The 13,614-nt window shown below is 39.3% G+C and overlaps 1 protein-coding gene across 1 annotated transcript in view; it reads left to right on the top strand.

The window, feature by feature from the left end:
* The window catches only part of cfap46 (cilia and flagella associated protein 46), a 79,309-nt gene that overhangs the window by 40,835 nt on the left and 24,860 nt on the right, over positions 1–13,614 (top strand). Inside the window, exons 29-43 of the mRNA XM_079560002.1 lie at positions 545–753; positions 824–961; positions 2,051–2,215; positions 2,302–2,450; positions 2,576–2,674; positions 2,737–2,797; positions 2,867–3,019; positions 4,408–4,608; positions 4,676–4,782; positions 4,883–5,086; positions 6,672–6,810; positions 9,068–9,262; positions 10,156–10,344; positions 11,317–11,418; positions 11,585–11,767. Of these exons, the coding sequence (XP_079416128.1) occupies positions 545–753; positions 824–961; positions 2,051–2,215; positions 2,302–2,450; positions 2,576–2,674; positions 2,737–2,797; positions 2,867–3,019; positions 4,408–4,608; positions 4,676–4,782; positions 4,883–5,086; positions 6,672–6,810; positions 9,068–9,262; positions 10,156–10,344; positions 11,317–11,418; positions 11,585–11,767 (2,294 nt within the window). The remainder of the gene's footprint in view (positions 1–544; positions 754–823; positions 962–2,050; positions 2,216–2,301; positions 2,451–2,575; positions 2,675–2,736; positions 2,798–2,866; positions 3,020–4,407; positions 4,609–4,675; positions 4,783–4,882; positions 5,087–6,671; positions 6,811–9,067; positions 9,263–10,155; positions 10,345–11,316; positions 11,419–11,584; positions 11,768–13,614) is intronic.

The raw sequence follows: 13,614 nt of genomic DNA, 5'->3' as shown, positions 1-13,614 counted from the left end.
TGTGTTTACCCCTTAAACCCCGCCTTAACCGAGCACATTTTCTCCACTTTGCCTTGACCCAGATTTAAAAGCAAAAAAGCAAAAAAAGAGTGATGAAAAAGCGACAAAAACTTGACAAAAGGTGACAGGGAAAAAGCGATTAAAAAAGATGAAAGCACAACAACAACAAAAACGCTTCCAAATTGTGACAAAAGAGCGACAAAAACGAGCTGGAAAAGCAACAATGATGCAACACAAAAAGCGCTAAAAACACATGACTCAAGAGTGATGAAAAAGCAACAAGAAAGAGCGACAAAAAGGTGACAAAAATGCGATGAAAAAACTACAAAAACACGCCAGAAAAAGTTTTGTAGGTCAAACCTTTGAAATGAGGTGTTGCTCTGGCCCATAGGCTGTAAACTCTAAAGGCAGGAAGCTTTTTTGATTTGGATAAAGCCGAAATGGAGAAAATGTGCTCAGTTAAGGCGGGGATTAAGAGGTTAAACAACAGTGTTTGAAAGGCCGCATGGCTAAATTTAGTTTTTACTTTTTTTTTTTTTTGTAGATGGTGAGTCCCTTAAAAGTGATTCCACATCCCAAAACATTGGATCTCCATGGGAACCTGTTGAAGCTGTATCTGATGTCAAAGACGTGAAGCGCCTCGATGTCTTGATAAGAGCGCACACATTACTGGCGGTCATAGCTGGACGGTCTTCTCCAGAGCACCAGGAGAACCTGCTCCGAGCCTGCTGCTTTGTCACCCACATGTGGGAGGTACCGTTTCATTAATCACACATAACAAATAATGTTCTCTGTCTTTAATGCAAGCAATACGCGTCTGTAGGTTTCAGTGGCAGAAGCTGGTGATATTTCCAATGAGACGGCGAAGGCCCAGAGTGTGTCCCCGGCCTCAGCTGGGTCCAAGAAAGGCAAGGATAAAGACAAAGAGAAAGACAAAGGGAAAACCAAAAAACCCAAAGAGGTGAGTGAATAACATTGTGACACATAGCACATATTAGTATATAAGTGGGTTTGTTTTTATGTTTGGTTGAGAGCTGCACTGCAAAAAGTACCCTACTAAAAACAAGGAAAAAAATCTTAAAATAAGACATTTTGTCTTGTTTTAAGGAAAAAATTCTGCCAATGGGGTAAGCATTTTTTTCTTGCTAAGAATTCTTTTTTCTAGAATATTTTTCTTATCATAAAACAAGAAAGACACACTACATTTAAGCAAATAAATAGCTAGAATTAAGCAAAATGTCCTCAGAAAATGGGATAATTTAAGGAGAACATTCTTATTTAGTGAAAAATTGTGGGGTATTTTACTTAAATGTTGCTTGATTGAAGTAAAATGTTCTAAATTACACCCATTTTTGAGCAAAATGTTTTTAATAAATGCTAATATTTAAGGAAAACATTGCCCGCGCCCGAGGACCCATCTCCATGATGTGGAGCCAGATGGTCAGAATCACCTGGCTGGAGGATTAACCTATTGTACATGTTTTTAGTGGTAGGGGAAACGTATGCAGACATGGGGAGAACATGCAAACTCCACACAGAAAGGCCCCGTCCTGGTGTAAATCGAACCCAGGACCTTCGAGCTGTGAAGCTGAGGCTCTAACCGCTGTGCCACCGTGCCGCCCACTTTAAAGAATGGAATGTAGTATCTATCTGTGAGAATCAGTTCTTAAATCAAGAGTTGTTGTGATCTTATTTTTTCTTAAAATAAGAAAAATATTCCTTGTCTAATGCTGAAGAAGATTCAAAAAGTTTTTCTTTCTTGTTACAAGAAAAAATTGCATGTTTTTTTAGCAAATACATCTGAACAAGAAATGGCTAGATTTTATTTCCTAAAATAAGAAAAAAAATTCTGAAGAAAGCTTTGCTAGGGAAGACATTATTACTTTTTAGGGAAAAAATAAGAACTTAACTTATTAAGAACTGAATTTTTTTACTTGCATAGAATCCACTTTTTGCAGTGTGGTAATCCATAGCACCTTCACTCCCTGCACATATTATGAATCCGGTCATGTAATTTGATCAAGTATTCCGCTTTTCTGTCTTCCTCTAGCAGATCTCTCCCGATGAAGACAAACCCAAACCTCTCCTCTCAGACCTGACTGTTCCTGCGTCCCCGAGGGAGTGGGTTTGCTTCCACTGTCCCGACCAGGCCAGGCACATCTTCAGACACAACACCAGCAGCAGATGTCTCAACACGCAGTCCATCACCAAACAGGTAAAATACGCAATGTTTTTTTTAGATACAAAATGAAAATACATGGTCATTATGTTTAGTAAAATATCTCTTCTTTTTTTTTTTAGGCTCAGAGCTTGTTTTACTTGAACTTACTTGAAAAGGAACTTCAGTCCTTGTCTCTCTCTCACCTGACGCTGCCTGTGTTGCACCTGGCTGAGACGATCGCTCATGACCTGCTGGACCGGAGAGCCCTCGCTGAACTTTACAGGCTCAGGTAAAATACAAAATAGACGCTCAACAGCTGCTTTTTGTGAGCTTTATCAAATTATCTACAGAAAATCATTATTTGTACCAAATCCACCAAGCCCTCATTTTTATGTATTTATTTATTTTTTTTAGAATTGTGAAGACCTGTTGTGAACTGGGATTGGACTCACATTCACCTTATCATGAGAAACTCCATTGTCTGACCAGAATGCACGAACAAGAACTTATAAGGTACGTCTGCTTTGTTATTGTTTTATTTTCAAAGATAATGACTATTCTATTGTGCATTACAGGTGTAAGAGGGTCACACTCATTTCCCAGGAGAGAAAACGCCTTCGCCAAACTTACAAACAGGTCAGACTCAAGAAAAGGCAAAGCTTAATATTGCATTGGAAAAGCTGTAGCTGTTCATTACTGTTTCAGAAAGCTGTCCTGGATGAGAGAGAGGATATTGGGGCGCAGAGTGGGGACATTTGTGCTCAGAACATTTGGCTGGAAAAAGCAGAGGTCTGCCTCAGCATGGGGCTGTACCAACAGGCCAGACTCTTCCTGGAGGAGACCCACTCAGTGGCAACAGTGAGTTTCAGGATTCATTTACTGTATATCAGTTGAGTGGATAGAGCATTCTAATAATACACTACAAAGACCCCTATGGCCTACATTGGTTCACTCGTTTTTTTTTTTTTTACATGTTTTGTTCATTCTGTTTTTCCTGTATTTCAGTTTAACCCCTTAACTCCCACCTGAACCGGGCACATTTTCTCCAGCTTTACCCCAATCCAAAAGCTTCTGGATAAAAGGTGTGAAAATAGCAACAAAACGAAAACAAGGATGAAAATGTGAAAAAATTGACGAAAAAATTGACAAAAAAATTGACGAAACAGTGACAAAAAAATTACAAAAAAAATGACAGAAATGGATCAAATTTGACAAAAAAGTGAGAAAAATTTAACAAAAAATTTAGAAAAAATTGACAAAAAAGTGACAAAAAAGTGACAAAAAAGTCACGAAAATTTGAAAAAAAAAGAGATGACTGCCCAACAAAAAAAGTGATGAAAAATCTGATGATGTGAGGAAAAAGATCAATTTAGTTTTGTAGGTCTTAGCTTTCAAATGAGGTGTTACACTGGCCTACAGGATTTGGGTAAAGCTGAACTGGACAAAATGCTCTCGGTTCAGGCAGGAGATAAGAGGTTAAATGAAATGCCAATGTGCGTTTTTATATTCTGATGTCAACTTAAACTAGCCATTTTATACTCACTACTGCCACCTCAGGTCATACATGTAACTGCACCTTCTATATTAAGCTCATGCATGACGGCACTTCGGACCGAAGTAATACAGTTTTTAATGACAGTGCAGGATTTTAGCAGCAGTTGAGGTGAATAGATCTGGGCTCATTCTACACATTAGGACATTGCTGGAACATGTAGGGCGGGGAAAATACATAATTTTAACATTTTTAAACTCTGTATTGTCCCTTTAAATAAAGATGACTATTCTCAATTCAAGTAACTAATCCATTCCCTGTTTACATTTGATTGATTTTAAGATAATTTATTTGTCCTACACTAGGGAAACTATGTTGTTGCTACAGCCAGCACAACAGCAAGTTACAAAAAAGGCAGCAATAAGCCTACAAGTCTGAATTGTGACGGTTTCTTTACTGTTAGCCAAGTGGCCAAGGCTGCAGCACAAACACACATGGACGCTCCAAAAAGACTCTTCAGAACTTCTCAAAACCAAGATTCTGAGACATTTTATCCAATCCTTTTTTTGCAGAGTAGTGTTTTTTAGTTCAGAACGAGGCTGTGTTTGACAACCAGGTAAACAAGTGAAATACTGAGCAAATCAAATTAGCTAAAGGCAGAACCTCTCATATTTATATCCTGAATATGGTTAACTGTGTAAATGTCACATTTTGCTGTTAAATATTTATCATCCTGGTATTTTCCTCCCCGTAGGAGTTATCCGACCAGATAAGCGTGGGTCGCAGTTTGCTCCGTCTGGCCTCTCTGGCGTGTGAGCAGCAGCGTTATGCCCAGGCTTTGATCCTGTTGGACGGAGCCCAGGCCTCTGGTGGAGATGAGGAGTTCTGCTACCAGCTGACCCAGACCAGAGTCCGGGCTACAGCGGGCCAAGGAGACAGACATGTACAAGCCAAGGTACAGGGAATTATGAAAAAATGAAACCACAAGGAGGTAAAGAACTCACCGTAAAGTTTCTCTTCAGATCGGTGACATTGTGAAACAAGGCTGTGAAGCACTTGAGAACATAATGGAGAAGCAGGTGAACAGAAGCGAAGTGGTGGCGTACCTGATCACGTCACTAAAGATGAGGTAACAGGGAAAAATATTTGTCTTAATTTCAGTGCAATTTAGTAAAGCTACTTCATAGATGTACAAAAATAAAGGGTTGAATCGGACTTTTCTTCGTCAGGGGCGCTGTTGAATGCGTCTGTGCAGTTTGTGAAGTTGAACCTGGTCGCACCCTTTGTCCTGAGGCGGCTCTGAGGCTCAAATCAGACTGTGACAAACTTCAGGAGTGTGCACGTGACTTCACTGAGCGTGCATGTGACCACACGCCGCTGCAGCACAGGGAACAGGCAGCAGAGGCTCTGGCCCACAGCTCATATGGGCTCAGGTAACAAAACACTAAAGCAAAGGTAAAAGTTAATATAGAGAAGAAACAGTTTATGAGTTTCAATGGACAATGGAGCTTAATGGGTGAACAATAATAATAATATCAAAAACTCACAATACGGTGAAATGCTTTTTGTAAATGTTCTGTTTATAAAATTGAACATAATTTTTTTCTAGGGCCGGGACTTTTTTCAATTCATTCCGATTGATTAACCTCTTAACTCCCGCCTAAACCGAGAGGATATTTTTCCTCACGTCATCAGATTTTTTTTCCATCATTTTTTTGTTGGGTGTTCAACTCATTTTTGTAACTTTTTTGTCAGATTTTTGTCATTCTTTTTGGTCAAATTTTTATCACATTTTTGTAATTTTTTTTATCACATTTTTGTAATTTTTTTAAATCACATTTTTGTCATTTTTTCGTCAATTTTTGTCGTTTTTTTGTCACATTTCTCTCATTTTTGTCACATTTTTGTCATTTTTTGGCCAAATTTTTATCACATTTTTGTCAATTTTTTGTGATTATTTTGTCATATTTTGTCATTTTTTGTCACATTTTTGTCATTTTTTCTTCCATTTTTTGTCAATATCTTGTGACATTTTTGTGACATTTTTACCACTTTTTCATCAATTTTTCGTCACTTTTTTGTCAATGTTTTCTCATTTTTTTGTCACATTTCCATCATTGTTTTCGTCTCAGTTTTGTTGCTATTTTCACAGCTTTCTTCCAGAAGCTTTAGGACTGGGGTAAAGCCAAACTGGAGAAAATGTGCTCGGTTCAGGTAGGAGGTAGGGGGTTAATATATTGGCAATATGTTTATCAATCACTCGTGGGATTGCATCTGCAGCTCTTCGTCTCGGAGCCATAGCAACCAGTGCCAGGACAACAGCACATGACGACACTTAAAACACAGGCAAAACAGAGAATTAGTCCATCTAAAATGGACTAAATCATTTCTAAACTGGGAGTATACCATGCTAAAATACTTAACTAAAACATAAATGAAATTATCTCAAATTAAAATGAGTCAAGCCTAAAATTATAGATGATGCTGCGCCACCTGAAGAAGCCCAAGTGCCACCAGTTGCACACGTACCACAGTTCGAGAACCAATTAATTCGACCTACTGAAGTCTAGTCTTTACTAGTTTACTAGTTATTGTTTCACAACTGTAAGTATTGTGTCCAGAGTATCCACTTATTCATTTTTTTCATGGATCCTTTTATGTTCTGTTAACTGTTTTGCCTTCTGAGTGTTATTTTACCTAGCTTACTATTTAAATAACTTTTTTTTTAAGACAAAGTGTATGTAAAAAAATAAAATAAATCACAGTAGCTTTAGTTGAAGTAGCCATAGCGTCTGGTCTCTATTAATTACAATGGCCATAATTAACTAGGTTAACATTTTAATCGAGTCCCACCACAATCTTTTTCTCATGATTATGTGCTATATGGTTGCTATAATTGACTTTTCTCATGTTTATTGTGACATTCCTTGACTGTGGTTAGCTTCCTGCACAACAGGAACTGGCTCTACTCACTCATTCGGATCATTCATTCTCACGCCCATAACTGTCCTTTGGCAGGTTTCTAGCCCAGCACACCACCGAGACTGAGGAGAAACAGCGCCTCCTGCTGGATGCCCTGTCACAGATACAGGCAGCGGTCAGTGAGCTGGAGCTTGTGGCACTGAATGCCCAGAGTCTGCTCCCGCCACAGGACGAGGTATGAAGGACACGCTCATGGTCCTAAAGTCCATCTGTCACTGGAGGAACTGAGGTCTTGAAATGTTTAAAAATCTTTTACTCTTTAACTATTCATTTTCCTAAATGAAGTAGACTGTACAAATGCCATGTTTCATTGAACATTTCATCAGATTTTTATTTGAAGTTATTAATTAGACAGGACCAGCTTTTAATTCAACACTAGAAGCAAAATAAAATTTACAGGGTTTTAGCCAAGCACAATGTAAAAATAGCATAAATGTTACTATTTACCAAAGCTTCACATTCACCGTACACTTCTTTTTTTTTTTACTCTTAGCCCCCACCTGAACCGAGCACATTTTCTCCAGTTCGGCTTTACCCAAGTCTAAAAGCTTCCTGAAAAAGAGGGAAACAAGGATGAAAACGCAATTAAAAACCCTTTTGAGGCTTTTTAATCAACAAAAGCGCAACAAAAAGTCATTCAGAAGTTGACAAAAAAGGGCACGAAAATGTGACAAAAATACAGTAGAAAAAGCCACACGAAAAATCAACAAAAGTGCAACAACAAAGAAACAAAAATCTGCCAATAAAGTGATGAAGGTGTAACAAAATCCATCCCGAGGCGACACCAGGCCAGCTCGGGGGGGCCTTGTCCTTGTCCTTGTCCCGTGTAACAAAAACTCAACAAAATAGTGGCTAAAATTACATGAAAAAGAACATGAACAAGTGACGACAACATGGCAACAGGACACGACCACACAAGGAAATAGATCTGTTTAGATCAGTTTTGTTGGTCTTAGTGTAATGGTGGTGTTCACTTTGCGTTGTGTTTTCTACATAAATGACCAGCAAGACTCTGCCTAAATTCAGAGGAGGCAAAAAACTCCTTTTATTACAACATAGAAAAAACAAAGTCCCTCCTGTTCTCCTCCTGGTGTACGCTGCCGTCTTGTCCGACCTCCTGAGCTCATCTCCCCGGTGCCAAGAAATCCCCACGGACACCATGAGCGTCGGCGGCGAGGTCACAGCGACTCCTGGCAGCCAATATGCAGGGATTTAACTACTGTCCTTTTTATATCCCACTAGCTTTCAAATGAGGTGTGACACGGGTGGGCATATAGGCTGTAAGCTCCAGTCGAGAAACTTTTAGATTTGGGTAAAGCCGAACTGGATAAAATACACTCGGTAAAGGCCAGTGGTAGGTGGTTAAAGAAAAAACGGAACTATTACCTCACACGCGTTCTTGGATGGCAATCAGCAGAGGGTGCTGTTGCCTCACAAAAACAAGGCTCTGTATCTCACAGTAGAGTATAGTACTTACCTAGAGTACATGTTAGATGAAGTTGACTCTCTGACCAAACCTATGCAACAGTGCGCAAAACACATTGTTGCAGTTTATTTATTTTTTTGTGAGTGTACTTCCTCACTTGTAAAAAAGTATTGGAATTAAAAGTAGTAATATTCCTCTATGTTAATGGAGCGTACTTAGTGGCTTGTAGCAACCTACTTCAGAGTCTTCTGTGCTCAGTCTCAGTCTTGACGACCAAACTTTCCCAGAGCAGTGATCAAGTATTAAGTAGTAAACTATAGAGGTTTGTTTATCAGTGATGCACTACGAAGAGTAAATATCAAGCATTGGCTTAAATGACTTGAGTTGAGGAAATGTATCTTGTTTTGAGCGGTTTTCACTCATTTAGACACTTTTCCTGATCGGACCAAGTTTACTTTGCTTGTTTGAGGACATTTCAGACCAGTTCTAGGGTAAATCTTGCTTGAAATAAGAAAGTAAAATTGCCAATGAGATAAGACCAATTTTCTTACCCCATTGGCAAAGAAAATGACCTGAAATAAGGACGAAATGTATTGAAACGAGTCAGAAACATCTCAGAACAAGTGAAATAATCAAGGACAAATGCCCAAGAACTTCTTAACTAGTCAAAACAACTAACATTTGGATTATTGTGCTCAAATTGAGATGTTTATCTGATCTAGTTAATTACTTTTTGCAGTGTGACCTTTAGAATAAAGAGGGTGAGACTAGAACAAGTTGAGCCTCTCCCAGTGGTCGCTGAGGAAGCTTCTTGGATGAGAAACAATAACTCCAGAACATTTGACTACAATGCAAAACTCCTGTACAACTTTTAGAGCTTACACAAACATTTAACATAAGAAAGTGAGTCTCTATCCATGTTCTTGTATGAGCTGTGATACTCTCTAAGTCTCTTCTGTTTTGCCTGTCGTGGTGCTGCTTGCCCTGGCCTTTTCCTTTGCCGCAGAACCCCGTGTCCTTGGCCGCACTGAGGAAGCTGCTGGAGCTCAGGCTGGCTCTGGCCGAGAGCTGCCTGGTGTTGTTGGAGGAGCACTGTGTCGAGAGCAGACGCCAGGCTCTGGCCCGAACCAAGAAATCATCCGCTGAGATTATCCTGGAGGACTTCACCCGCTGCACACCTGAGCCTCACACCGTCCAACAGGTCACACAAAAACAACTCTATCCAGGCAATGCTGACGGTCTACGCACGTCTATACAAAGCAATTAGATGCATTTCAGGAACGGATCATAGGTCCAGTCACAACATCTGCATTTTTAGGTTTCCCTCAGACCTTTGGGCATCCTAGTTCTTTTTAATTAGCTTAATATTAAAAAGATCTGGGGTGCATGTTTATCACTAAAATTGCAGAAAGTGTAAATTGATATATCAATGTTGACAGCTTTTTGTTAAGGGAGGCTCATAGTCTTATTCATTAATGGGGCACTGCGTTTTACAAGTCATTTCCACCAAGAAATTTCTGCCTACCGTCCTCTCAGTTATTAAGGGGCCTTTAAAACGTAATGAAAGTGTGTGAAAGCAGCCTGATCCCGCCTGGTTTCTGCTATGGCTGCTCTTTTTGCCAGTCTGCACATGTTTATGAAGCAAATTAGGCTGTGAATGTTACATTTACCCAACATGCTGGATTTGCTATTGTTCATTTATTATTAATAGATCACATCGGGCAACCACTCGGCGCTCCAAACGTGTCTGTCAGTGTGTGAATGAACTGCATAGCGCTAATATATTGTTTTCTCAAGTCTTATCTTCTTGTTGCACTCAATTGTTTCTCGCTGCAGAAGCTCGTTTTCTCATCTTTCCCATAACAGGTCGCAGTCGATTCAATATATTTCTGCTTCTGATGGAAGCCAGATAGAGATCTTTCTAATATATTTTGAGATGAGACTGAAAAGTTCTCCAAAATGCTCAATATGTCGATTTTATTAAACTCCCAGTCCCATGCATGTCCCAAAGCTTGAGTTGTATAACGGTGAAATGTACACTACTACTGCTTAGCCCAGCCTCGCCTGACCTTTTCTCCCCTCTGCCCCGCTTAGGCCTGGCTGAATGTGGGCCGCACCCTGGGGCAGGTGGCGCTGGGCCAGCTGGCTGCAGTTAGCTCTCACTACCTGAGCAGCACGGAGACAGGAGCGCGCTGCCTCTGTCTGACAGGGAGGTACCTCCGGCTACAGGCTACAATGGAAGACCCCATTTACGCGAGCTCCCTCTGGGACCCACACAAGCAGGTAGCGCCGCTGTGACTAATGCAAGCTCATATTACATAAATAATAGAGTCCATGAGGTTTTCGATGAAAGGAAAAACAGTCAGGGCATGAACTTTGCCTCTCAGCCTTCACTCCTTTGGAGATACTCTACAGTCTGTTTAGTTGATATTTTGAGACTTAAATACTTCTATCTTTGATGTCGTGCTCTGAGAAAGCAGTACAAAGCCCGTATTTTGCTCTTTATGAGTTTCTCTGTTCTTTCTACCGCCGTGTTAAAATGCAATAAACTGTAGATCTATTGAGTAAAGAAGCTCAAAATAACATTGCACTTATAAACATTGAGAAAATCAACTGTATCTTCAAAAACAAACGCAGCTTTGGAAAACTTTAGTACAAAACATTGATGAAATTCCAGTAAAAAGCTTGGCCAGAAATTGTTGTGGCAGGTTTTACTGAATCTTTCTATTATTGTAGGTGTGGCTACCTATTTATAACCGTTAAATGTGCCTCTTAAAGGGGCTAGATGCAAGTTTGCCATTTTATACTCACTACTACTACTGCCACCTGAGGTCATACGTGTAACAGCACCTTCTATATTAAGCTCGTGCATGACGGCACTTCACACGTTTTTGAGTGACAGTGCAGGATTTTAGAGGCAGTTGTTGTGAAAAGGTCTGGGCTCATTCTACACATTAGGGGAACATTGTTGGAACATGTAGGGGGAGGAAAATACATAATTTTAACATTTTTAAACTTTGTATAGTCCCTTTAAGTCATTGTGCAAGAACCTGTTGGTGGAATGTGACTTTTCACATACCTTACGCCCCAGTTCTCCAATAACCTGGGAAAACCAGAGGCTTATGGTCATGTAGAGATAACGTCAGCTCATACTTTCAAAACTGAGCGGCTTACATCCTCATGGTTTGCTCATAAGCAGATTTCATAATAATCACCAGCATTGTTCTCTGATCTTGCAATAACTCGGTGCTGAAGGAGGCCTGGGCCGCTCCGCAGGCATCTGGAGTGGAGCATGAGGCTTCAGAGAAGGAGGACGAAACAAGCGGCAAAAACTCAAGAACAACCTCTGAGCAACAGGTATTTGCTTTGACAAATAAGCCTACGATCGAAGAGAGCCATTATTATAAGTTAAAGTCCCAAATAATGCTATAGCTCCACTGACTCTTTGAAAACCAGAGCGGTGTTTTGTTTCATTTACGCCTGTCTCGCTCCTTTTTTCCATGTCCGTGTGATGTTTGTGCAGCTGAAGAAGCAGAGGGCTCAGCATCTGTTCGCTGAAGCCAGTAAGTCTCTGTCCGAGGCCTGCAGTCTTTGCCTACAGCACCAGCTTCCCCCCTCGCTCCTGTCTGAAGTCTGTCTGAACATGTTAGAGACTCACGGCCTGTCGGACCCCGCTGTCACCGGGCAGTACCTGGCTCTGCTGCAGGTAACCGCACTGTCACAGGTTATAAAAGGGTGGTTTAAGGATACATCAGGCTCATAGCTGTTTCTGCTCCTGCACAAAATGTCCAGGGGCAAAACAGGATGAAGTCACTAATGTACTGACACAATCATTGGGAAGTTTTAAATAGCACTACAGTAATAACTTGAGGTTTAGCATTCAGTCTTGGTGACCCGAAGGTGGATATAAGGTTGATAATGCATAGCCTGCCGCTTATAGCTTAAGACGTTCCACTGCTCTGTTGTGACTGAATGTGTTGGAAAGGAATGGACTTTCAATTGTATACACTTTCAATTTTCTTTCTATTATGTCTTTCATTCAAACTTGCTTTCATTAAAAAAAAAACATATTTTTTCTTACATTGTCACATTTATATTACAATTTTCTGCGTCACTAAAAGCACTTTAGATATGGATCCACTCATCCATTCACACACATCCATACACCAGGGTGGGCTGGAGGTGAGGTAGGTCAAATGATTTGCCCAAGGACAAACACTCTAGTGGAGTGGGGATCGAACACTGAACACTCTACCAACTGTACTCGGTCAGGACTCCCAAGGTTATCATTCAATGCACCAGAACATGATTAAGACCAGAGGTGGAAAAGCATCTGATTTAGACGTACTATTGAAAAAAAAGAATGGATTTGGATCTGGACATAATCGATTTCAATTTCATATTTATTCAACACCTCAATGTAGACGAGCTGGAGACGTCCCGCTCTCAGCAAAGTTACCGATGAGTCTTAACCTCTTACCGCCCGCCTGAACCAAATGCATTCTGTCCTCTTTGGCCATTATATCGGTCTGTGTAACACCTCATTTGAAAGCTGATCTTTTTCCTTGCGTTGTTGTTGTGTTGTGTCACCTTTTTTTTATGTTTTTCTTTTTTAGTTTAGAGCTTAGAGTTTTTGTAATTTTTTTGTGGAGTTTTTGTCACATTTTTGTTGAATTTTTGTAATTTTTTAGTTGAGTTTTTGTCACATTTTTGCTGAGTTTTTGTCACATATTTGTTGAATTTTTGACACATCTTTGTTGAGTTTTTGTCACATTTTTGCTGAATTTTTGTCACATTTTTGTTGAATTTTTGTCAGATTTTTGTTGAATTTTTGTCAGTTTTTTGCAGAATTTTTGTCACATTTTTGTTGAATTTTTGTCACATTTTTGTTGAATTTTTGACACATTTTTGTTGAGTTTTTGTCACATTTTTGTTGAATTTTTGTCACATTTTTGTTGAATTTTTGACACATTTTTGTTGAGTTTTTGTCACATTTTTGTTGAATGTTTGTCACATTTTTGTTGAATTTTTGTCACATTTTTTCTGAATTTTTGTCACATTTTTGTTGAATTTTTGTCAGATTTTTGTTGAATTTTTGTCAGTTTTTTGCTGAATTTTTGTCAGATTTTTGTTGAATTTTTGTCAGATTTTTGTTGAATTTTTGACACATTTTTGTTGAGTTTTTGTCACATTTTTGTTGAATTTTTGTCACTTTTTTGTTGAATTTTTGTCACATTTTTGTTGAATTTTTGTCACTTTTTTGCTGAGTGTTTGTCACATTTTTGTTGAATTTTTGACACATTTTTGTTGAGTTTTTGTCACATTTTTGTTGAATGTTTGTCACATTTTTGTTGAATTTTTGTCACATTTTTTCTGAATTTTTGTCACATTTTTGTTGAATTTTTGTCACTTTCTTTTTTTTTTGTCACTTTTTTTTTGCGTTTACATCCTTGTTTTCTTCTCATTTGTTGTGGCTGTTTTGGTGCTTTTTTCCCAAGAAGCTTTTTGATTAGGGCGAAGCCAAACTGGAGAAAATGGGATCTGTTCAGGTGG

Source organism: Gobius niger (assembly GCF_951799975.1).
Source record: "Gobius niger genome assembly, chromosome: 7".
Lineage (NCBI taxonomy): Eukaryota > Metazoa > Chordata > Actinopteri > Gobiiformes > Gobiidae > Gobius > Gobius niger.
Note: the sequence above shows the minus strand (reverse complement) of the source record. Positions and strands in the feature narration are given on the sequence as shown.